The 25,709-nt window shown below is 42.1% G+C and overlaps 1 protein-coding gene across 4 annotated transcripts in view; it reads right to left on the bottom strand.

The window, feature by feature from the left end:
- dtnba (dystrobrevin, beta a) overlaps positions 1-25,709 on the bottom strand; it is a 102,519-nt gene that overhangs the window by 38,014 nt on the left and 38,796 nt on the right. For all 4 annotated transcript variants that reach the window (XM_036549213.1, XM_036549214.1, XM_036549215.1 and 1 more), the window contains exons 7-10: positions 25,538-25,692; positions 24,056-24,161; positions 23,583-23,749; positions 17,959-18,083 (exon numbers count right to left, since the gene is read on the bottom strand). In XM_036549213.1, the coding sequence (XP_036405106.1) occupies positions 17,959-18,083; positions 23,583-23,749; positions 24,056-24,161; positions 25,538-25,692 (553 nt within the window). The remainder of the gene's footprint in view (positions 1-17,958; positions 18,084-23,582; positions 23,750-24,055; positions 24,162-25,537; positions 25,693-25,709) is intronic.

The following is a 25,709-nucleotide window of genomic DNA, read 5'->3' as shown; positions in this document are numbered from 1 at the left end:
GGGGCAGGACAGGGCATTCAATTCAAACCTCCAACTAGCAGTGTTTACACACATGCAGTCAGATGCAAGAATCCAGCAAGGTAATTAAGTCAGACAAAACCAGAGAAGTTGGGTAAAGTCTTCACCTAACAAAGTTATGATAGTTTAGGCTAAATGCTAAACCTATAAAAAACCTAAACCTAAAACAGCTTTGCTGATTCACACACTCATGCTAGAGACAGCGAATTTCTGAAGTAACGGGACCTGGCCAGTTCAGACTTTCGATGCGCCTTAGAATTCTGTTTGCAAAGCATGGAGGCATGCTGCATGTGAAGAGGAACTGTGCCAAGGTGAGGCACTGTGAACAGAAAAGCAGAAAATCATGACTGCATTTTGCATAATTACAACTCTGAATCAAAGCAATACCTTCCAGGGGATACAAAGGGGAGGGGTACTCTTCCATACGTGCTGTAAATCACCCCCAAATTAAACAGAGCAGAGCTGCTCTGGAATTTAAATTCACTAAATCCCTTTCAACAAAAAATGGGTAAACACTCAACCATGAACAGGGAATTTATTCTTCAAAGGCCTGTCCCCATAAATCACAGTGGAATTAAGAGTTCAGTCAACCTGTGGCCAGATGTATTAATCGGGGGTCCTTCCTCCATTCAAATGGATTTGAATTTACTTTGACAACAAGGGGGTGAAACTAAATGTTGCATGGCATTTATAACTTTAGGAGGTCATAACAATCAGATGCAGTCATCCCAGTCAGGTAGAACACCCACAACACCCAATTTAATAGATAGAATGTTGATACTGAAACTAATTCTGTACAGGTGCTTGTTTTCTTTTGCTGATTTATTTTGATTGATTAAACCTAGATGCACAACTACCTGATTAATAATGAAGGTGCATAAGGAAAGCAGCTTGCTGGACTTGGCCGCAGGATGGATTGTAAAGGCCGGTAATTTATTCCCCTGTGACACTTCTTGAAAACATATTTTTCAGGGTAATATTAAATGGAAAGAGATAATGTTTGATTGACTCAATCAAATGATGGCTTGGTATGAGTAAGTTCCAGCACATGAACGTGTTTTGGCAAATTCAACATTCTTCAGTCTGCCGATTTTTTGTTCACCTCCCAGTTTAAAGCCAAAGAAGATTGTTCCTGCAAGGCTTGTGCTATTTCTGCTTCCCTTTTCAAATGAAAAATTGACAATGCTATAGCCTGAAGATGGTATGAAAATCACATACAGATTCATACGGTATAGTATGTGGCAGCTCTGTTAAGTTAAAGTATTAATAATGGCACTTGTGCATTGGGAGATGGACCAGAGGACCCAGTAATTAAATTTGCACAATTCACCAGTGGTACAGCTCAGGACGTGATAAATCAATGGTGACAGCTTCTCCTCGACCAATGGCGCGGCTTCCCGGCACTAATCCCTCCAGACTAACTCACTCTGTCAAAATCGAGGAAGAGAAGAGGGTCTTTTTCTGCGGGTAATGCGTACTGCACGTGCTCCAAGCGTGCCACGTAGCAATGCGAAAAATGCTTTTTGAAGACAAAAGTGTGGAAGAAACGCCACTCCGAGCTCAGACTGCACACTGCTCCCAGCGGGCGAGGGATCACTTTGCTGAGACGAGCCGTCTGATCCTTTCGCAGGGCTTGATCAAGCTATCATCATTTACCCTGATTCTGCCATCACCGCCAGGGTGCTACAATGCTCCCTCCGGATACACCTTTTTTATCCCCCCCCCTTTTCAATGTTTCGGCAAGATCACCACGTTGGATGGCTTTGGTTGACAGGCGAGAATCAGAGCCGAATTCCACCAGTCGAATCGCTTTACTGCGCAAATCGCCCTCCCAAGGGTGCTGAGAGCCATAACGTCTGCTTAGTTACACCATCCCATAATAACATGGATTTGACTTCACTGTGTTGTTTTCGCAGTATACCGATGCCTTGCATATTTACTGTAAATGTGGACCCAAGGAAAGGATAAAGGGAGACACAACACAATGTGAATCACAAAACAAACATCCCTCTGGTACACAAGAGCATCTGAGTATTTGAAAAATCCAGTGATACAAGCAAGTTAAGATGACAACATTTACATTTACATTTATTCATTTGGCAGACGCTTTTATCCAAAGCGACTTACATAGGTTACAGTTCTTTACAATGTTATCCATTTACACAGCTGGATACTTACTGAGGCAACTGTGGGTTAAGTACCTTGCCCAAGGGTACAGCAGCAGTGTCCCAGCGGGGATCGAACCGGCAACCTTTCGGTTACAAGTCCTGCTCCTTAACCACTATGCTACACTGCTGCCCAGACAACAAATGCATTGTGGTGTTCACTACTGTCTCTCTGTCCTTCTTCCCCCCCACTGCTCTCCATATACAGTGATACACTCCATGGTAGGGGTATCTCATTGAGCTGCTCCTCAAAGACGCCCGAGCCCGCAGACAGACCTGCTCCTCTCTTCCGGAGTCTGTCAGAATCCATCATGTCAGCACTGCCACCGGGGCCCCGCCATCAGGGACACGACATACTAAAAAGCCTGCTTTTGAGGTCAGCCTCAGACAACTTCACCAAAGAGAGGTGTCTGCGATTCCCCCTCACAGATCGCTTTAATCCAGCTCCTATTCACCTTTACATGGCTGGCGGGCACAGTAATCGCCCTCACTTGGCTGCCGGGGGGGGGGCAGGGTGGACGTCACTGGACGTTGTGAGTTACGCTGACAGTGGGGAACGAGTGAGGCTGTAAAATACTGCCCCCCGTCTCGCCCAAGTGTTCCGATCCATTACTAGCTGCACCTGAGAGGCGGCGGCATAAATTTCGAGATGCGAGGATGGCGGGAATTATGGCCCCGTGCCTTTAAACAAGACGGCAGAGGCGCCGCGCGGCAGTCTGTTTCTCTCACTTTCCTCTACGCCGTTTGACTCTCTAAGCCGGAACGCATTACGGAATTGAGTGGGGGCTTAGCAAGACGTGCTTGCCGGAAGAGAGCTTGCTGTCTCAAGGCCACAACGTTCTGATTTAATACTTGCTTGTAAATAAATTCATCTATTTAGGTCAGCGGTCGATGAAGTGGGGGGGGGGAATTTAGAAGGGGAGTTGTGTGTAGCTGAAGGAGCTGGAGATTCACAATACAGATGTGTTCACATGAACGCCTACATATAACATACCTGTTCTCCGAAGCGTGCTGGCTGTCAAGTGAATTCGCAACACATGTTACTCTGGTCCCTTCAATAAAGGGAGGATGAGTACAGCAGGATGGTAGTAAATTTCTTCTCACTTTACCCAGCATGGGCTACTGCGGAACACGGCAGAAAACTGGAAAGCTCAAGGTCAGAAAACAGACAGTTTGCTGCAATAATCAATTTCTGATGTCATTTTTTTTTAGTCCAGGGGGATAATAACGGAAGTTCAGAAAGCTAAACAATGCGCGTCCACAAGGGGAACTGCCAGGAGTGACACAGGGTCCCTGACTGAAGGAACAGCGGGGGGAAAAAGAAACTGGAACAGACTAAAATTATAACATTCTGAAGAGTAGTGTTACTGGCACCACATATTTTTATCCAGCGTTAACCACTCAGATCTGTTTAACGTAAGACAAAGAGAAAAGCAAAAGGGAAAGATAAGGTGACCACGGCTCAGAGAAAGCCCTCCCTCTTGACCTCCCGGCGGAGCCCGGTGGGGGAGAAAGCCTGAGTCAATGGAAAGGACAGAGAGAGTGAGAGAGTGAGAGAGAAAGAGAGAGAGAGAGAGAGAGAGACGCGAGGGCTTTATCAGCTTGGCTCTGCCTCAGCCCGTTCCCATCTCCCTCTCTTTCTAAGACTCTTTATCTCCTGTGCATGCAATCCCACAAAGAATTGACATATAATGCATAAAAAGAGGGTGTGTTAGGAGGTTGCAGCAGGTCACTCTGACATGATGAGACTGCGCTGGTGTGGAAGGGGGGGTTGGGGGACGGACCTCCCAATGTCCCCAGCATCCAAGACCCGGTCTCAGCCTCTCTGTCCTGATGCTCCCTTATCAAGGAGTCTCCCGCTGATATGACGGCACCCTCAGCCAGAGTGCCGGGCTCAGTGGGATGACCGGCTTGCCTCAGATGAGGATGATCATCTTGTCCAATTTGCCCAATTGCGCTACGACAAAAAGCAATAGGCCGATGCTTCTCCTACTTTGACTGGCTGATGCTTGAATTAATACCTCCCAAAGTATTCGGTTGTCAGATATGAAGATGCGGGTCCAACTTTAGTCCAACATAGCCATGCAATGACAAGACTGATCCAATCTCTGGGACACATCTATGGCAGCCGTCTCACTAATCTATTTCCACAAGCTCTGTTTCAGCACAACTGTACCCACTTTCATTGAAATGGTTGATTGATAGTTCTTTTTTTAATCAACAATGAAGTTGTTTCATGTCCTTTCTGTATGAAGATGGGTTCGAATGCTCTGTTCTTTTTTCCTGGGTTTGATTTAATGAAACAAACTTGCATGCAGAGAAAGAGAGCATCTGAAGCTGCTAAAACCACACAATGTAAATACCTGCCTCACAGCACTGCTCACTTTCCCCAGAGGGCCTGCATAGCACACTTTTTGTTTCCCTAAATAAATAATATCTTCATTAAACCTTATACAAAGCTCCAATACTTCTGATCTGCTTCTCCTAAAAAAGGTTTTGAATCAGAGAATTATCTGAAAAATAGAACTAGATTTGTTCAGAGAAAAGGAGCAACACATAAGAACCTAATCGAGTAATAAGAGATATCAGTGAGATCATGTTTGTATATCATTAGTTTCTCTTATTTCTCCCAATCTGAAAATTACAATTAGACAGCAACACAGGCTGAGGAAACAATGTTTAGGTGTACAGCACGATAATAAATAAATAGGAATGTGTAAATGTTAGGAAGTGTACAGATCTGTGCATGGGTAGTGTAGGTGTGGCAGTGATGCCAAGACTGCCAGTTGGCAGCTCAGGAATCTTGCTTACAGCTGCTCTGTCTGCCTATTTGTTAATGGCTAAACATAAGTGTGCTTTTACTCCTCAGACAACATTCCAGGAGATATATTTTTCTATTATTTTAAAATAGTGCTAACTAAATAAGAGCTCAGATGTACAAAAGCCGACTATGATCATGCACATTCTTTACTTGTTTTAAAATATTGTTGGAATGAATTCGCAGGTCTCTAAAAAAAAAAAGCAAGGATAAATTCTACTCAGTTAAACTACCTTTTCTGCACTTTTAGCTTTTTAGTATCGGCTATAACAGCATGGATGTGCTCTAGTGTTAAACTATTACAGTTAGAAATCATGTAAATTATGAAGTGGGAACAAACTTGAAAAACGGCTGTATAATGTAGGTCCCATTACATTATTCTTCTCTGCAGAAATTTCAGAAAAATCTATCCGCATATCCAAAGTATGGACACTTTACGCCGCCTTCTTACAAGATGTTTTCTGATCTGTAAAATGGAGCTGTAGCAAAATATCTTCATCACACTGTGACAAACTCTATCATGCTGTTTCAAATCATACTATGTCAAAATGAAGTCAAAATGACTCATTTTTTAATTTAGAAAAAGAAAACATAAATTGAGTAGAAACACGACCAAGACGTTCGTTAATTCAGAGATCAATTCTCCCAGCTGTCTCATTTTGAGACATGCTGGAAACACTGAGCTTGAGAGAAAATGAGATTTCTGGAAGACGCGCATAGTTTCTTTAGCTCACAATAATACAAGTGCTTTTTTTTCAAGAGCACAAACAGAGATATATGGACAGAGCCCCTACTGTGCCATTTGAGACAAACTATGATGAGGAAGAAATGAAGTTTACCCGATTCAATATAATTTCATCCCTTTCCTGCCAGTGCTTTGGTCTGGTTATGAAAATTGCATTATACCGTGCTGTCAGCCTTTCTGTTTTGGGTTTTGGCTGTGTCATCTAATGCTTTTATTTCTCTGCCTTTTGTTTACAAGAGGCCTAAAAAAAAAATCAATGCGTTCTGTTTGGTCGATCCATCTATTTGCCATTGCATTCAAACCTTAATTAGAATGCACCCAGGCTTAATTTCGGTTTTAATCTCGTGAAATACAGCGATGCGTTCCCCCCCCCCCACCCCCCTTTTTCCCCCAGATGAAGTAATCCTTTTCCAGAAAATTGGAAAAAAGCAGAGTGCTGCCATAGTGCAAGTGCCTTTCCCTGCCGCTGCCGTCGTCGTCTCCAGCAGTTGTATTCACAGAGGTTTCTGAAGGGCATCTCGTTCCCCGGAAATGAGCGTTTAACCGCCCTGAGCGCCCGCATTTGAATTCTAATCAGAGATGTTGAGCGAGGCATACGATTTCGGCTGCAATTCTCCAAGCAATACCCGGTAAATGGGTCCTGTGCCCAGGGGGGTCACGGCCGGCGCGGCTCACAAAACTCGCCAATGTGACAGAAATGTCAGTGTCTCGCCACCATGGTGCAGATTCTTTTTTTTTTTTTTACCTGTTTCCATGCAATTTATCGGAGATCAAACATTAAACTCAAAGGCAAAGAAATCTGCCCGCTCCTTTGGTAACCAACGTGTTATAAAATTAATGCCGTTGCTCCGCAGCCATAAAACCTGTACTTTCTAGTAAATGTCAATTAGATTTAGACTTTCATTCAAATGTGTGCAATGGGGGAAGGGAATATATTTATGGTTCTGACAAGAAGCGAATGAGAACTTCAAAGCTTTGACCGGGAGGTGCACGCAATACGTTTTTTCGCGCAGAGGGAAAACAAATGTTGGTCTTTTCAAGCCTCTTCCAAAGGTTAATATTCATCACTCTGAGGACAGCGAAGGAGAGGATGACGCATAGAATGCAGAGCATCGTTTGTCAGTTTACAATTTCCCTGAGACCAAAGGACTGAATCTTTATTCACAAGTAAAAAAATGGCACCTGCTGAAACAAATCTGCTGTCCCAACAAAACATGGGGCTTTTAAACTTCCATGTGTAATAACACATGTATCTCATCTGATGAGACTTTCAAGAAATGAACACATTAGCATACTGCTAAAATTAGCCAGAAAGATCACATGGAGCCTACAGTACACTTTTTTGCTATGCCACAAAATATAGACTACATCTGATTATACCAGAATCAAACCTTAAGATGCCATGCATATCTTGTGCTGTTTTGGTTGTTGCATCTCATGTATGTTGTGACAGAGATTGTTTATTTTCAAACACATCCATATAATGGCTGAAACACTGATGTGAATACTCACGAGACATTTTCAGGAATTCACCCTGACCCCCCACCCCCAACCCAAGGATCTGAAACTACAACCTAGTGATTGCAAAGCCATGCAAAATATTTTTTTATTGAGAATATAATTTTTAGCTCAATAAATCCATTTAAAACATCTTCAGGTGTGTATTAACAATGGTCAAAATTATTAAATCAACTTGTATTAATATACTTTATTATTATATTTCCAATATATTCTCAGGCTGAACACCATACTCCTTACAATATATTTCATTTCAATACGGGAATCAAGGTTCTTAACCACTATATCACTTAATCGCATCCCCATCCTGACCTGCTGAATGCAGTGCCTGGCTCAGAATGCTTTAGGATGTCCTTGCTTGCACACAAGACACAAAAGACCATTAAAATGCACTGCTGCAGAGAACAGCAAGTGACCCGTTTAGCACCAGTTGTGTCAGAATAGGAAAAGAATGCAGCTCCTGTCTACAGAGGAGCTTCATTTACACATCACTAAGATGTGTGTGCCACTCACCTACCGAGAGGGACAGGCTATCATACTGACAGCTGGGTTACAAAAAAAAAAAAACGCACCAATATGGTACTGTCAGATGAACAAAAAATGACTAAAAGCAGAATAATAACATCATCTGCAGTTTTTTAAACACTGCAAAGCCTGAGAAATTATTACAGCTGGAGAGGACTTGAGCCAGAGAGCCTGGCGATTTGTCACAGTCAACAGCATTAGAGTAAACAATCCAAAGTGTTTGAGTGACTAATTATTCTCTGCCTGCATTTAAAAATACGCGCACAATGACTTAACAAGTTGCAATTCCCAAGCGACAGAAGAATTAAAAGGCTAAAAATAAGAGGCGGAGAAACACGAAACACCTTCCTGCCCTTTGGAGGGACGGAAATAACTCAATGACATCACTCAACAAAGCACCTTTTGCTGTGTCACCATGCTTTCTTTTACAGAATGCGCCTTTTTTTGTTATCTTCCTGAAGAAGACAATTACTGTGCATAATGAGCATCATCCGGTCCTCCCATGTTTCAGATTTTCTTATTAATTTGCTTATATTCACATTCTGCAATTCAGCAGATGCTCTTAACCATGGCATGAGAGACTACACATACAAGATACAACAGCCCCTAACAACACTATTCTGACAACTGATGTGCTTCCATACACAAGTACAGACCATGACCTACAGTAGATCTACAACATACCTTGTGAATCTACACAATGTACCCTACAGTGAAACTACCACAAACCCTACAGAGAAACTATGCAATATAGCCAATACAGTGCAGTAACAGTACAGTGCAACTACACCCTACAGTAAAAACATAGCTCACAATGAAACAACACAATATACACTTCAGTGAACCTATACAACATATGATATGGTAAAGGAATACACCCTACATTAAACTACAACATACCCTACAGTGAAACTATGCAACATATGCCAAGGTGCAGCCTGAGAGCTCCTCAGTCTGAGATGAAAGATGGCCAGCGACTCCACAGTCCTGACCGCAATGGGAAGCTCATTCCACAGCACCGAGGCCAGAGCAGACAGAGGACGCGGCCAAAGTGTGTGGTTACTAAGGGGAGGGACAGCCAGGCGCTCTGTGGTTGCAGAATGGAGTGATATGGCTGGTGTGTAGGGTCTGATAATGGATCGATGGAGCAGTCCTTCCACACTTCCAGGGTAAATCACGCTGCCTCCATTTTCTATATTATCTATCTATACAGCTGGATGTTTACTGAAGGCATTCAGACTCAAGGCTGCAATGGCATGTCCCCAAAGGGATCTAAACCTACAACCTTGAAGCTTAATTACCTTCTAACCGTCATGTCTGGTCCGCACTGCTGCGGTTTCCCATGCATGTATCTGTTGGCGAGCTGTACAACAGGCCTCTCCTCCACTGAAAATCACAGTCGTCAGATGGCACGCTTCCTGACATTAATATTCCTGATACTGATAGACTACCGCACAGCAGCACAAACCTGAACATTTTGCATCTGGTTGCAGAGATGGTGTACTTATTAATCCTCTGTCAAGCATCACAATCTGTCTGTGTTTGTTTAGCTGCATTATATTTTAACGTCATATACTGGATTATACTCAATGCAACTGAAAGGAACAGGATTGTGAAGTTAATGCAGTGATAAACATATTTTCGAACAAATCAGCAAATGTCAAACATAATTCACCTCCCTGCTTGTAATACCTTTGTACACTAGCATGTGATCTGCTATCCGCTTGTTATTGCCTCAATGCTCTTCTTTTTCCACTCAATCCTATGCTGCATTGGCCAACATTTTGCATAGTATGCTCTGCTGCATGTCCTTTGTCAGGGTAAAGAGTTTGATTTGATCGATGTGAACATTCTTAAGAAATGAATAGTACTACAACCAATATAATTCTTAAAGAGTATGACAAAAAACACAGGAAACCACAACAGAGGTAGCAAGCACTTCCCTCCCTCATCATATTGAACAAAACAACACAGTAGCATCTTCTCAAGGGCACCAGTAATTGAACCCCCTGGCCGTTCGTATCTCAGGTCTCTCCGGCTGCAATTTTCCAAAAGCACAGATCCGAGGCCCCTGTCTTTTTAAAATGAAGAAGAGCTCATCCCACGAGCAGACGAATATATGCTCTCGGGACCATTTCTCCGAGATCCTCTGTGCAGTGCTGTAGGATGCTTCCTCCCCCAACAATCCCTCTCACATGCAGACATCTCATCCCCTCCCTGCTTGACCGGGGGAGAAATAAAGAGTTCATCTCACAAGAAATCTTAAATTTAATATTTCCAATATCCTTGCCTTATGATTAAGTATGTTATGCATGCTGAAAATAAAGCCTGTCATGGCAGAGAAAACCTTTCCTCAATATTTTCACACCCGTGTGTGGTGCATGACATTTCCTTTCTCTAATGCAAGCAAGATAAGCAGGCACTTGACTCTTCTCCCTGCATTAAGGCAGTTATTTTCCCCTCCAGCTGTGACAAGTGCCTCCAATATTGATATTAACATTTTGGTTACGACTGTGGATACTCCATCTCACTTTGTTCCAACATCCCAGGCTTTGCGTAAGGGTCTGATAGCCTGAAGTACCTCACTTGGCCACAGAAGGATATCAGATGAGCTTGGGTTCTTAGCTATTAAAATAAATGAGTAGCTTTTCAATATGGATACCTGGCAACACTAAAGATGTACATAAAATGGGCTTTTGCAATCACTCGTGCACGAACTAAACCTGAGCAAATCAATCGTTGCACTTTAATGCTAAACCCTGAGAAAAAGAGTCACACATTCTGGGGCATTCTGAATGTCTTTGACAGTATCCATTGAAAGAAAAATAGCAGTATTTCCGACAACCCGCATACTTCTTTGCAAGTGTGCAAAACACATGTTCACGAAATGTTCACGCATTTTTCATGTTAGCTGACAACACACAATATATTCTCCCTGGCACTTTCTAATTACATTTCTCTCCCTTGACAGATCCCACCCATCAATATGTGTGCTAATATAGGCCCTACCTTGAGAAAACAAGCCGATGTGGTGAATGTTGATGTTGCCCAGATTTAAATGAGATGTCAGTCATTATTATTAAAAGTAAATTAATATTGCAGATCGGGAGGGAGTATATAGTCATCTTTGTTTGAATTTCAGTGTTGAATGTCACTATTCTTGTGTTCAATACCTTCATTAAAATATTGTCAAGGGATGTATTATTCAGGAATATGTGTGGCGTGGACCAGTATAATTGACATACCGATGCATATGGGTATGGATATGAATACTTACCATTCACATGGTACACCAGACGGTACACTGACCAACTGCTTTAGATGCTAATGAAGATGTACTTTCATATGCATGTATATTGCGTTATGGGGCACAATAAACTGGTGATTCTACATTAGCATTGAAAAGCATGGTGGAAAAGGAGAAACAAGTAATGAGAAATTGCGCCACTGGAACTAAGGCTCCTGGCATTAAAAAAACAATATAAGAATATAAGATTCCAGTCTCTCTCGTTCTCTCCCTGAGCGAGCTTGATGGTCTCGCTCTCTCTCTCTTTCGCCTGTTTGATGCTAATGCAATGGAACATGGGAAAAAACACTCAAAGGAAGTGCTCTCAGCCTTTTCAGCCCATCAACCTCTTTCAGATATCTGTGGGAGGAGAAGGGGAGAAAAGAAGCGCTGCCCTGATATTCCATAGCAGGCCGACATCCAGTTTTCCAAGCACAGCAACTTGCCTTTTCATTTAGAAAAGTGGGGATGACTCAAACGAACAGGGGGGGACACAGTGGAACAGAACACAACGTTGTGGAATGCACAGGAACAGAACAGGAGCAAGCAGATACACCTTCATAGTTCAAACACGTTCAGCCACCCCATGCCACGTTCACCTATCACATGAAATAAAGCCGTCGTATTTTTATTCACGTCGGACGGTAATAAATCCATCTCTTTTTATCTGGGAAGCATTTAGAATAATTGGCTCACGGCAGCGGGCAAAGTCAGGCTCTCTGGTCTTAATTGAAAGTCCGTCAGCGTACCCTCCACCCCCCACCCCACCCCACTCCACTCAAAAGCAACTCAAAAAGGAGACATCTGAGGAAATCTCGGTTCTGTGTCTTATAAGACCTGTCCCTTTGAATAAAAATGCAGGAGTTGATCTCAACCCTGACAAAAGGAGCTTTAGGAATACACTCCATCCACTAATCACTGCAGAGGCCATGCAGGCCGGAAGCAACATAACATTAACAGACATATTTTCTCTTACGGACAGCAGTATTCTTCATTAAGGCTAAGTAACTGAGACGGAATCATATTGCTCCATTTGAGGAACTCTTCCCCTCAAGACATGCTGTGAAGCAGTTCTCTTATCTTTAATCACGTGTTTTACATAGTTAACATTTTGAAAAATAAAAGCATTAAAGATCACTCAGCTAATTAAGAAAAGGCCTTTTTGCCACAAAATGGTGCGCTGAGAGACATCCCTTGCAATAAAACTTTGCAGTGGTATTCATCTTTAATGAGGCATGAGCCTTCCTTTGTTAACACATAAATAATATAGTAAATGAGAATGTTCACATCATGAATAAAAGGCTTTTCTGACATGACACCCTGTGTGGGTTTTAGCCTTATCTGTAGTACAGATGACATTTTACTATGATCTAAAAATTTATAATGCCCTTTATAATGGGGCGTAATAGTCTGTGTGCTTCACTTTTATTCTTATTTTTTGATGAGATCATTTGAGATGACTGACGTGACCTCACATGGACATTTGATCGCTGCTGATAATTAGATTTGTTTAAATTCCAGGCATGTGTGCTCAACTAGTGACCCATACCTGATTTTCATAACCACAACGGGCCAGGCATTTTAATGAAAAATGACAGCACTTGCTCATTTCGCCTGAAGCTACCGGCCTCACCCAAGGCAATGCTAATCTACCATGGACGTAGTTCATTAAAAGCATACTCAGCTTCAACCATGCCAGTACACAACTCTGCCGGAAGTAGAAAATGTCAGTTTCACCTAAAATAACCAAGAAATGCTTCTCATTTTTGCTTGAGTAGCATGGTTGCTGACACCTTCACCACACAGTTCTAACATTACATTGGTCTATTTTACACTTATTGTTATACATTTTACACTAGTCTATGCTTGCATACTGTACAGTCAGCAGCATGGCCAGCTGTAAATGTAAGTAACGTTGCAGTCATTCTCTTTGCAGAGTCTGTAGTAATGCGGTAATGTTGCTGGTAACTGATTTGATTACCAGGCAGGCCACTGCTGTTGGACTGAGAAAGAAACTTAAGCTGAATTGCTTCAGTAAATATCCATCTGTATAAATGGATGATATCTCAGCTATGTAAGTTACTCTGGACCAGGGCATGTGCTAAGCAAAATAAATAATAATGGTAATGCCTGAGGGGAACTGACAGCAAAAGCAAGAAAAAAATAATCTCTCTGTGCATGTGTGTCTAAAAATCCATATCTATTTTCACACATACAAACATAATATATACATAATATAAGTTGTAAATACACATCATATAATTTGCATCCACAACATCATCAGTGAAACGTACAAGACACTGAAAAATGCATACCAAAAAAAAGTGCAGTGCAGGCAGAATGGGTGGGTGTCAGGTAATCTCCATGGTAACTGTTTTGAGCAGCAGTTACATCGCCTTCCACATCAGAGGTGCATCTCCTTCAATATATCCACCTCTAATATCTCCTGAGCAACAGCCTGCCAAATGTGCACTCCATGCTGGCCAATGGAGGGGTGGAAGCCACAAGGGGATTGATGGGGGACCCTGAGCACTTTACCCCTATATGAGGACTGCGGGAAACTCGTGGTCTCAAACACTTACAAACACTGCTCTCTCACCGTTCATGTGCGGGTGCCTTGGGCGGGTTTTCTGCAGGACAGGACAATCTGAAAGGACAGGACTGTCTTGTAACAATGGTGTCAGCCTGGATGTGTGTTATTAGAGCGGCCTCCTTGCAGAGGGGGCACATGGGCAGAATCAGATATGTGCTGCAGAACACTGTGACACACAGCACTGCTGGAGCCTTGGGTTAGCACCTGCTGGCAGGGCCCGACCACACAAGATTCAGACGGTGGGAGGCATTCAGTCTAACAGCAGGTGCTTTGATTTCCGTTTCTTTTCCGTTATCATGATTTGGGTGGTCATAAATTACAGAGAAATAGTATTACATGATTACACAATATTTATCATGCATTAATCATGTAATAAAAACAAAACAATAATACAAAAATAAAATGTAAAATGTAAGAATAGCGCCATGGTGGTTAGACTGAATATTCCCTTGAAGTTGAATGTTTAAACAACTGACAATATTACCCACTCTTGTGAGTTTCATAAGGATATAATATTCAGATGATTACACTCTGACCATAGCCCAGTCAGCTGGGATTTACTGTGAAGAACTTAAAGTTTTCTTGAAATGAATCTTTTATTTATGCCATGTATATTTATGGCATAACTTATGGATATGAATATAGCAGGATGCTGGTATATCCCAGCATTTCAGTTTCATTTCCCTCACATATAAATCATTTATCTAAATATATTCAGAGAATCAGCACAGTAAAATGATCAAGTACTTTCGATACCATGAAATATCTGCAGCCATAAGTTCAGAAAGTGGTGGATAAAAGCTTATTCTCAATTAAGCGAGTTGAAATGTTACTCTTTTTTTACAGAAACACAAGATCTGCATTTGCAAATATGCTTATATACGACTCATTTTCACTTAGTTTTTGAAAATGAAATTATACGAGTTTACTGGGTCTTGCAGTTAGCACTCTGGCTACCCTCCAATTTCACAAATCCTGTTTAAGATGCCATAGGAAACTTGGACTGTCACATGACATGGGAGCGGAAACACTTGCACCTGGATTGAGTAACTCAGATGATGAAAGTAAACAAATCGAGCAGAATCGTTTAATCCAAACAATCTTCCGCTGAATTCTTTAATCACCAAAGCTTTATATTCTGACAGGAAATTGGAAACACTGCTTAATTGACATTTAAGGAGAATGTGAAATCACAATGCTGTATGAACTTCAAAACAAATGAAAACTTGATTTCAATCAATACTCAAATTAAGGGCAAATTAATGGCACATTGCCATTCCACTGAACAGAAGCCAGGATAATTCAGACAGAAATGACTGGAAGGAGGAGGGTGAAAGCTGTCACCAGCCAATTATTATAGATGTGCCAGGAAAAAAAGTGGGAGCGAGAGGGTTCCATTCATTTATGGGAGAAGCGTCTGGTCAAGCAGGCTGTGCCAGTTACACTTATTCTGCCAATAGTGAAGCTACTTTAAAGCAGGAATTTTTAAAAGAACAAGTTAACCACAGCCAAGGTTAAGGTAAGGGGACACAGCACATAATGGAAGAACACATAATATGTCATTTAAGTGTTTAACTGCAAGAACACTTTTAATATTTACCTTTGTGGAGTAAACTGGCATTTTGCCATTTGGCACCATACATCTGGGCCAAATTTTAAAATATGCAAGAACTGTAGACAAACTGACTGCACTAAACACTTATACTAAGTATTGTTTGCACCAGAATTTTCAAAAAATTCCAACAACAACATCACACACATCCCCAAAAAAGGCAAGATGTTGGCCCCTGTATCTACAGTGACTAGTCAATGTCATTTCATTTTATAGTGAATTTTTTGGCAAATTCTCATCTCCTCTTGACGGTGTTGGTTTAATTTCCCCTCCCTGTCCTGATGTGAGCTGCAGTGAAATGCAGGAGCCGGCAGAGTGAGCCCCGGTTCCTCCCCCAGGGCGCAACGGATGCCAAGCGGTTCAGGATAAAAACGGAGAGACATCCCTTTCTACAGCTGGCAGAGATTTCCTCAGATTAGAAGCGATAGTGCTATCATGTACAGTAATCAATATGACCATTTCACAGCCACAGCCTGGGAAACAACAGGATAATCCCCATGGGCCAGAATATAGATCGAGCTTCATGTTTCCCGGATACAGAAAGGAACACAGGACTTCCATCTTTGTTTTATTTTTGGGGATGGGGGTAGAGGGAGTGTGGAGAGTTGCCGCAGGCTGAGGGGAGGGTGGCTTATTATTATTCACTGCCTTATTATAGGAAATGCACTATTTTAGAAAAGTATTTTACACTTTAATAATGCATAATAATATAAAATGTAATTTTGATGTAATCACACAAACATACTTCCATGATACTTAATATGAAAAGTGCCAAATCCTTATGCAGATACTAACTTGCAAATGCATTCACTGTAGGGTTATCCATCTAGCAAGTAACAAGGTGTTCTGCCTTTACTTACATACTTTTATTACTTGTATATGTACTGTAATTAAACAGGTACAAGGTCACTGTCATGTAAAGCACCCATCTAACTCTGCTCTCTCTTGCTCTCCAGTGAATTCAGCTGGCCAGTGGTTGCCGTAGAAACGCAGCAATGCCATCTGTGCCGAGATGAAGGGGGAAAGGAAATGTGCAGCAGAAGTCAGCCAGACTGACAGCTCTTTACAGCAAGCGCATTTTGCGAACATGACGCTCGAATGAATATTTCAGTAATTAAGACACAGGCAGCCACCAGACCTAAAGTGGGTCACAATCTGCCAAACAGCAGCAATTTCAAATCAAGTCTTTGTAAAAACGAAATATTTCACCATTTATGTTTAATAAACCTTACCTTGCCAGGAACAATGCCTGGCATTCCATTAGACAGCACAAACCCAGTAACAAGGAACACTCATAAAATGAACAACAGCTTGTCAGCAAACTGCATGAGGGTACGTTTCACACACTAGCACTCATGTAATACACTGACACCACAGGAGTAATGATGGTAGCTTACCTGAACAATCCTCCACATCAATGTCTCATAAGCTATTACAGCAGCTACAAAACACACCTTGTGACATCGGGTAGACTAGCATGACAGAGGACACATTACAATAACACAATCACTTACTCAGCATTTTAGTTCAGGATGGTCACACACCACCATATTTCAGTTCACACTTTTCTATTCTACGGCAGCCCAATGCATAATCAGCGCACACCAGGCTACTGCAGTTCACCTGTTGAACAGGTACAGCTCAGTGTAACACCAATCTAAAGACTTCAGTTTCACACAGCTGCCCATTTCAACAAAATCTTTAGGTTGCACAATTAGGGGTGGCACAACATAGAACAGGCCTATAAGGACAGTCTGTGATAGCCGTAACAGTACAAATGTAGTACCACCAAGAGTGACCCTATCTGTGTTTTAATCTCCACTGACATACCAGACACACTGTGCTCTTAGTCAACTAGCTATCTAACTGCAAATTAAATGTTAAACAGAATTTCAGTAGTCTGCAGACAGACTAGCAAAAAAAGAATATTTCTGTAACTATGTGACAGCAGTTAGCTAGGAGGCAAGATGAGAAAGGAAAGTACGAAATCACTTCCAATCTTCCTTAGTTTACAATGTTTGAGCACAGTGGCCATTGAAATAGCATTTATTTATATACACAAGTACAATTACAAGCAAAGACATTGCATTAAATTTTCAAACTTCAAGCATAGATTGCTTAGCTGATTAAGAAACAGTGTCCATCTGCTTGCACCACTAAAAGTTCTTGAAATTTTAAAAGATTTCAAATTACATACGTAGGATACTTCAGCTATGCATGGTGCTAAGACTTTGTAGCATTTGACAGTCATGCCTCATCTCCCATACAAAGTAAAATGAGTCAGCCAATAGCACACAGAGAGGAAACAAAAAGGACACAGTCATCACTCCGTACACAAGAGATGGCGCTAACCTGGACATCAGTTCAACATACCTACACCAGACAATGCAACCAATGAGAGGGACGGTCAGCATACTACCCATTTTTGTTTTAGCCCGGTGGCTTCTCACACCATACTAAACTCAGGTTCAGGTTACTTTATTCGTACCCGTAGGTAGATTTGGTAAACTCTCTTCATACACTACAACGAATTACACTATTTGGGGGGATTTCTACAGCCAGCAGGGAGCTTTTCAGAGAATGAATACAGATCACAGCTGGGACGTCCCAAACAAAACGGCTGTGGTCCATAGCGTGAAACCAAGCACCAGGGCAGCATCAACGGCTCCTGTACTTACACGATGTGCGCCAGGTCGAGGGGTCTCTCAGGCTGCTCTGGAAAGACGGGGTGTGGCGGCTCTCTGCTGGGGACGCAGCCTAAAGACTTGCTGATCGCATGGCTCAGCTTCTTAGCAGGGGATTTCTGCAGTGAGAAATGAGACATGAGGGTCGTTATTTATCTATACGTCCATCTATGCTTCACAGATTCACTCGTCATTATTTATTTATTGGCCTGACAAGAGGCCCTTATCCAATGTGAGTTACATGCCTTTCCCACATGCAATCACGTTCCACTGCAATCAGTTATGTCTTCTGCACAACCACCCAGCTAGTGCTGGAATCCATTTCCCTGCCCAAAGCTGCACAAGCTGCACAATTCAGACGTGGGCGATCAATACGACAATCATGGTTTTGGTAAATGAGCTGTCTAAGGTCAAACTTTTCTTTCGGATATTTCTTACTTATCTTACATTTTTAACATATACATTGATACAGCTAGGCATTTTTAAGGAAGCAGCTGGGTTTAGAATGTTAACAAAGTGTACAGTCTCAGCGCCCCACCAGGGAATCATGCCTGAGACCCTCTGGCTACAAGCAGAGTTATTTAAACGATACCTCCAGTCATAAAATTGATTTTTCTCAGAGCTTCTCTGTGCACAACCATAATCTATAAGCAAGATAATATGAATTAAAATGTTGAGATCAAATAATACTAGTAAATAATGTTATTGTTGATAAGAGTACATAAAGTGAGGCCCACGGTGCTTCTGCCTGGGGCGAATCAGGTAACTAGCTAGCCTGCTGAAGTTACAGGCCTTGCTGTGGGTCCAGGGTAAGCTTCATGATCAGTGCTGTGTCAGCAACGCTGCAGCACAACCAGTGAACCGCATGAAGACACAGAGCCCTGGGAGGCCTCTTCCTGTGTACACGTGCAATAAACATCTGATCTGTCCCAGTTTAGAGCAGCACTGCCGCCCACCACGTCGCTTACAAATCTGCTAAACAGGTCCGTCAGGTTTTCAATGCCGATGCAACACAGCCGTGAATGCGCATTGATTAAGTCTCCGCGTCAATCAACGGAAGATGTGACAAAGCTGGTTGGATGCTTCACAGATAAAAATAGGAACGGAAAAATGTACAATGATAAATCAACATAAACCAAGCAGGAACCAGCCTTTGCAGTGCCACAGACAAAACCAACTGCTCCACTCAGAGGGCTCTCCAGCCACACACCTGTATCACAGACTAATTAACAGTCGTGGCTTGTTAGCCAACGGCTGGCCTCACACGCATTCAATGATACTTAGTTGGTTTGCAATAAAGTTGATCGAAAGATATCTACTACTTACAGATATGTACAGTTTCACACAGTTGAAGGCTCCTCCTTAACAATGAACACCAAATAGCACAATATAAGCCACAGTATTCATCGGTAATCTACCCAGAAGCTACAGAACCAACAAAAAAAAAATGACCTTGATCAGTTTCTCACTGGACATCTCATTCAAAATACAGAAATACAAAGCTTTCCAGAAATTCAATAAAGAGTGAGAACTTGTCTCGCTAACAAATAGATCTCACTTAAGTCTTCCACAGGACCTGTGTGGAAGAACCTTGATTAACGTATATTTCATTTCATATCGGTTCCATCATTATTTTCCACATTTCCTCTTTTCAGAACATGGCGCATGGCACAGTCTGCAGGCGACTGGTAGCGTCTGGTAGTGTTTTCCTGACCGCGGTGATTCAGTCTTTAGGTCACGCGGTGCGATCCCGCTATATCTGCCCGACACTGCTAAAGATTGATTAGACTGCTCCTCTTCTAATGCAGGATTAATCACTGTGACACAATGGGAGGCTGGAAGCTTGCTCTCGCTGTTCACCCCCTGTGCTTAAAATAGCTTCCAGACGTGACGAGGAAGCGTGTGGGCTCAGGCCCGTATTCCACACCGTGCGACAGACTCAGGCGCTTTCAAAAAATTCAATACAGTGATCAAATCATAAACGGATCGAGCACATGACAGGAAAAATACTGCTGTGAAGATTCTGCAGTGAGAATCCACAAATAAAGGCAGGGGGGTCAGAGAGAGAGAAAGAGAGAGAGAGAGAGAGAGAGAGAGAGAGAGAGGGTGCTACTGCGTATCTAGTCGGTCTGAAAAGAACGGCCTTGAGGGAGATTTAAATCTGTCGTGTTCCGCCGGCCAAGGGGTTGGCCTTGGGTGTACAATGCTGCTGCCATGACTCCTTCAGGTGCTCTACCTTCAGGAGTTCATGGTCGTCTACATTTATACTGCCTCGAGAGGCCTGGCAACATGGTACACAGACAAAGGAGTCACATTGGGGAAAGAGTAGGAGTAGGGTATTTTTTATTTCTCCTTATTGGGCGCGCTATCTCTATGGCATAAGTTCAAGTCTTTGTTATTACAGCTCCACGTAATCAGTTAAGAGAATTTCCACTGCTGATGCACGAAGAGCCAGTGTTGTTTATTTCAATTAATCGTTGACTTTGTCACCCGTCGTTAGTGTTTATGATGTAAGGCCTTCTTTCTACATGAGGCACAATAAAGCACTTTCAGATTTTGCCTCTGACTGAAAATCAATACACTAATAGGACATGGCACTAGCCATCATAATCATAGCGTTGGTTCAATAAATCAATCAAAATCAAAGTGAAAGACCAGGCCAAATGGAAAATCATTTCAAGACTCCAAGCAATAGTGGTCTAGAGAAACTCCTAGAGGATACTGGCATAGAAAACAAACAGGAGAACAGAAACAAATGAAACCTTGTACATTAAGCCATCAATCAATTAAGACAATAAATCAATGCACTGTTTGGTGGCTGCGGGGATATCTCAATAGCAGTACCAGTAGCAGTAGTAACACTACAGCAGTAACGTGGACCTGTGACTCACAGTAAGTTCTACTAGGTATGAGAAGCGATGGGTGTCTGAGTTTCACATTTTGAAATTTTTTAAAAAGTTCAAGTTGGCCTGACAGACGATGTCAAAAAAAGGCAATAAAGCTGCAAAACAGGAGCCACAGATGTTCAGCGAGTCACTTGTCACGTTAACGGGACTCGTGTGTCGGAAAGGCCTCGGGGCAGCGGATGACAGAGCAAAAAGGGCCAGACACCGCACACTTCACTCTCGGTTACGGCTGGCATTTTCACCATCCTCCTCCTGTCCTCGACAGACCTCCAGCCCACAGGAGTCATATAGACTCAGAGCCTGGCGGAAATTACCTGAAAATGTCACCTCCTACGATACTGTTACCGTGCAATCACAAAGAATTAAAAAAAAAGTATGTGACTTACACTTGTTTCTGTCTGTTTTAAGATTTGAAAACAGAGAGGATTGCTTGTTTCGCATTAGCTTACCAAAAATACAACTGGATCAACTGCAAGGAGTCATGAAATGCCTTCTACCGCCTCCATTTCCTTTTTCTTAGGAGAGCTACATATTTAGAATTGTAACAGTTGTCCTAAAAATAGGATTTATAATTCTTTTTATCAGAAGTTACATATTTTCAATATGAATAAGCACAGGCTGATAAGAAAATATTTTGAGGCATCGGGTGAAATCCAGCTTCTGCTGCAGTGTTTGACCTTGACCTCTATGCATACCACTCCAAACCATATCAACTTATAGCTGCAATTTTTCAGACGCTACAGAAAAAATATTAACATATTCAATGAAAGGGCACATCAACCACCTCACTGATCGTCCCCATCACAGAAAATCCTGCAGGGTTTCAAAATATCGCTGCATCATGACTACTGAAAATGGACTACACTGCCCTCTATCTGCAGCTTGATGTAAATATACAACTACAGTCTATTAATTCTGAGAAGGAGAGAATGCTCTTTTTCAGTGACATCAAGCCCTGGGCAGAGAGATGAGAATGAAACATCTATTAGAGAGGTAAATGTGTGCTGATTAAGAAGAGTTTCACCTCTTTATCATTCCCTAATAGGGAATGAGTTGAAGACTTCAAATGTTCTGACCTTATAAATATGATAGTTATATATAACTTAAACAATAAACAGTGACTGTGTTCAGTGTCTTTGTTTGTAATAAATTTCATCTCTGCTACCTTCTAAGGCTACATTACAAATCCTCACTTAGTACCAAACCCACTCAAACAACACTGACAATAACCACACGGTTTTATGTGACTTAAAAGACACTTTAGGTAGATCTGTGAGAAAATCTGTAATTGTAAAGGTGGTCCATTCACAAGAAGTTTGGTGTATGGGCTCAACTCCTAAAATGAGCAATTTTTAAGTTCATTATTTACTTTAAGCACAGGGTTCTGTGAGAAAAAAAACAGACATACAGACATTGGACAGCCACCCTCCCAGTTGGTAGGAAATGGTAAATACTAGCTGATCCCCTACTGCCATTTTTGCCCTCCAATGCTTCTTGGGGTAGAACGTCATCATTACTCACTCAATGAGACAGTGAGCATGAGAGGGACACTACAGTTTCTTGCGCAGTCAGTAAATTCTGGAAAATGATTTGCTTGGACGTACCAACCATCTTTCGGGCCATTTCACCTATTGAGAATTTGGTGGGTTAAGTGAGAAATGATAAGGAGTCATTTTCAAATGCTAACTTCTACTATATAATTGAATACTTTTTAGTCACAAGGCCCATTTCTTAACCACTACTGCATACTTTAACAGCCCTGTGGACAGTACCTCATATCATTACGATGGGAGCCAGAGTACAGCTGCATAACACGAAGTCTTGTAATTTAATCGCACATCAGACTGCTTTAATTTTTTTACACTTTGGAAAGCAGATTGAGTGAAATTATTATGAAAATAAAATGTCAGCTGATCACGGTCATCAGCGCTGACAGTAATATTAATAGCAGTATTTCAAACAGTCGTTCCTTTTTTAAACTTCCAAAGTATATTTGTTTAGTTTTACTGACATCTTGTGATAAATACCACCACTTACCGCAGAACTCAAATATTTGTCACATTAGTGATATTTATTCATGGCTTTTTGCTGCTGTAATTTTCACCGTTTACGGAGAGCAATGGGAGGCAGGTGCTGCATTAACAATTGAATCAATACCATCCATAATTCACTAAACTGAGAAGAACCCTCAGGTTGGCTCAGAGGACAGCCAAATCAAAGCTCCCAGACTGATTAAAATTGAAATTATTACCAAGTACTGCTCCTTGAAGACCCAGCTTTTGGGGGTTTGCTTTGTCTGACCGCAAACAGCCTTTGTCCGTGACTTTGAGTAATGGATTTAGAATATGTTTTTTTCTTACAGATCATCAGTACCATGGTAGGCACTGAAGTTAACAAAACATATTGTCTGAAACAGTGTGGCATTAGCCTAAACGTGTTACTCAAAGTTAAGGGCAAATAGCCATAGTGGTTAAACAGGAATGCCTACCTAGGGCATGTTCATTGAATCAATGTGTTCATAGAAACTGAATCACATCCAGATTTTACAAGCAACGGTGTCACTCTGTATCAAAGAGAACACTGAACAGTGAATAACATTCAAAGCAATATTGTAACATTGTTCCTAATTCTATGCCTGTGGCCTGGTTAAAAGCAGACACTGAGGGTATATGGGGGAAGAGAGGGAAACACCGGCCTGGAGCGGTCACCCACCCATGAGGAGTGCTCCTTCATCTGGTGCTGGTTGCTGTGCGGGCCGCTGGCGTGACCGCGCCAGAAGCAGTCCTGGCAAAGCTGGTAGTTGTGGCACTGTTGGCATCGGTAACGGAATCCCATCATGCTCTCGCTCCGACAGTAAGAACATTCCACAGGATGGAAGACTGGAAGAACAGGAAGTGATGTAATGTAGACCAATAAAGCAAGCACAAACAATGACCCTGTCAAAAAGTAGGGTTCCCACTCAAATCAGGCTGATATTTTCCATGACCATTGTCCAACTCCTTTACCGTTATCATTTCCCACTACTATGCCAATGACAGTGACCATTACCACTTCAGTATGACCCACACATTTACACCTGTATCCATAGCTAATTGTTTCTCAGCCTACAAAAGAAATGAAAACGGTGGAAAGAACCATCTGCTGGATCCATGGATGAAAAAAGAGCAAAGCTGAAAGGGGCTCACCGTTTTCCACATTGGCAAGTCGGTGCATGAGGGGTAACCAGACGAGGCACTGGGGGGGAGGGTCAGCCATTAACGCATCTAAAAACATGTTCAGCGTGATCTTCTTCTGGAAAAAAGCACAACACACTCCCTTGTCACTGTACACCCACCCTAACCGTGTACCTTGTCTGGCCAACAACTGAAACCTGGTTATGCAGCACCTCTAATGTTGTTAACTCCTTATATGGCTTTTTACTTGTATTGTACTCTGCCTCACTTGTAAGTCGCTTTGGACACAAGCATCTGCAAAACGAATAAATGTAAATGCAAATGTGCCATTTGTTGCTGCTTCAGTTAACAAACCCCCTCCCTAAAAAAGACATGGAGAAACCACTGATCAGAAGGATTGATGCAGGGCAAATATTGCAGGGTAAATATTGATCTGTCTATGATGTCTCTGATACCACAGCCAGAAAGTAGTGGGCTTCCATCTAAAATGATCAATGAATGAACAGTACAACTGGCATTTTGACCCTCTCGTGACCAGCTCAGCCACTGTTGCCAGGCAGAGTGCCACTTCAGCCACTTTCTCACTTGATCCACAATGAATGAGGTGTCAGCGTCAAAAGGAGTGCGCTCCAGTTAAGCACAAAGGACTCAAGTAACAACATGGTTCCCAACAGTGTGGGCTTTGTTGATCTGAGCTTTTACCGGCATTTTAGACAAATGAGCTACAGGTGTAGTATGCCTTTCCTATGTAATCTAGTTTTACTTAAAAATCAAAGTAGCAGTGACCACCACTGCTACTTTGATGGACACATTCACCTTGTGTGCAAAAAGCCATTGTGGCAGTTGTTCTAATCATCACAGTATCACTTCACGGAAGAGGCAACAATCCTCTGCTACGATATATATGCTACATGATAAATAAGCTAAATGTCTGTTATTATTATAATTATTCCCACTGCCCAACATAGCAATGTGACATCCACATGGTACACATGTGAATGACAAAGCTGGGTGGAAACAACAGGTATCTATAACAGCTTCATGTGCAATGCTGATAGTAAAAAGGGTGATCTTATGACTAAGATAACAGAAAGTGACAGTTTATAGTTGTGATACCTTACAATGAGCACTGTGATTTCAGCTCTCAATAGCGTATGTGAGCAAAAGAGCCCTCTTAGGTTTTCCTTTTAGACAACCGAGTCACAAAAGGTAATGGTAAGGAACCACAAATGTGTGGCCAATGTCAGTACATGTCGATGCTTGTATTTGAAGAGGTTTAGTTTTCACTACTTGACACTATATAAGTACTGAAAGCTCATGCATATGGATATCTCTTGAGCAAGTGTCCTGAAATTGTTCTATCTGTTCTATATGTGCAAAAATGTTGCAGAAGCAAGTTTTCTTCATGTGTAGGTAACGGTTGCGTGGTTGTGCTCTGAGCTGTGATAACGAATACCTTCCTAGTAAGTCCAGCTGAACGAGCAAGGCTCTCACCTGTTGGGGGAAGCAGGTGCGTAAAGAGTGCTCGGTATACCCGAACGAGGGCCCTTCAAACACTGCAGTGGGCAACTTCAGGACCTCTCTTAAAAACTGGTCAAACTTAGAGAAGGTCATCATCCCGTTGGAGTCTGATATCTGAGAAAACACGTCTGAAAGATAAAGAATG

Source organism: Megalops cyprinoides, chromosome 17, assembly GCF_013368585.1.
Source record: "Megalops cyprinoides isolate fMegCyp1 chromosome 17, fMegCyp1.pri, whole genome shotgun sequence".
NCBI lineage: Eukaryota > Metazoa > Chordata > Actinopteri > Elopiformes > Megalopidae > Megalops > Megalops cyprinoides.
The sequence above is the reverse complement of the archived record's forward strand: the minus strand, read 5'-3'. Positions and strand labels throughout refer to the sequence as shown.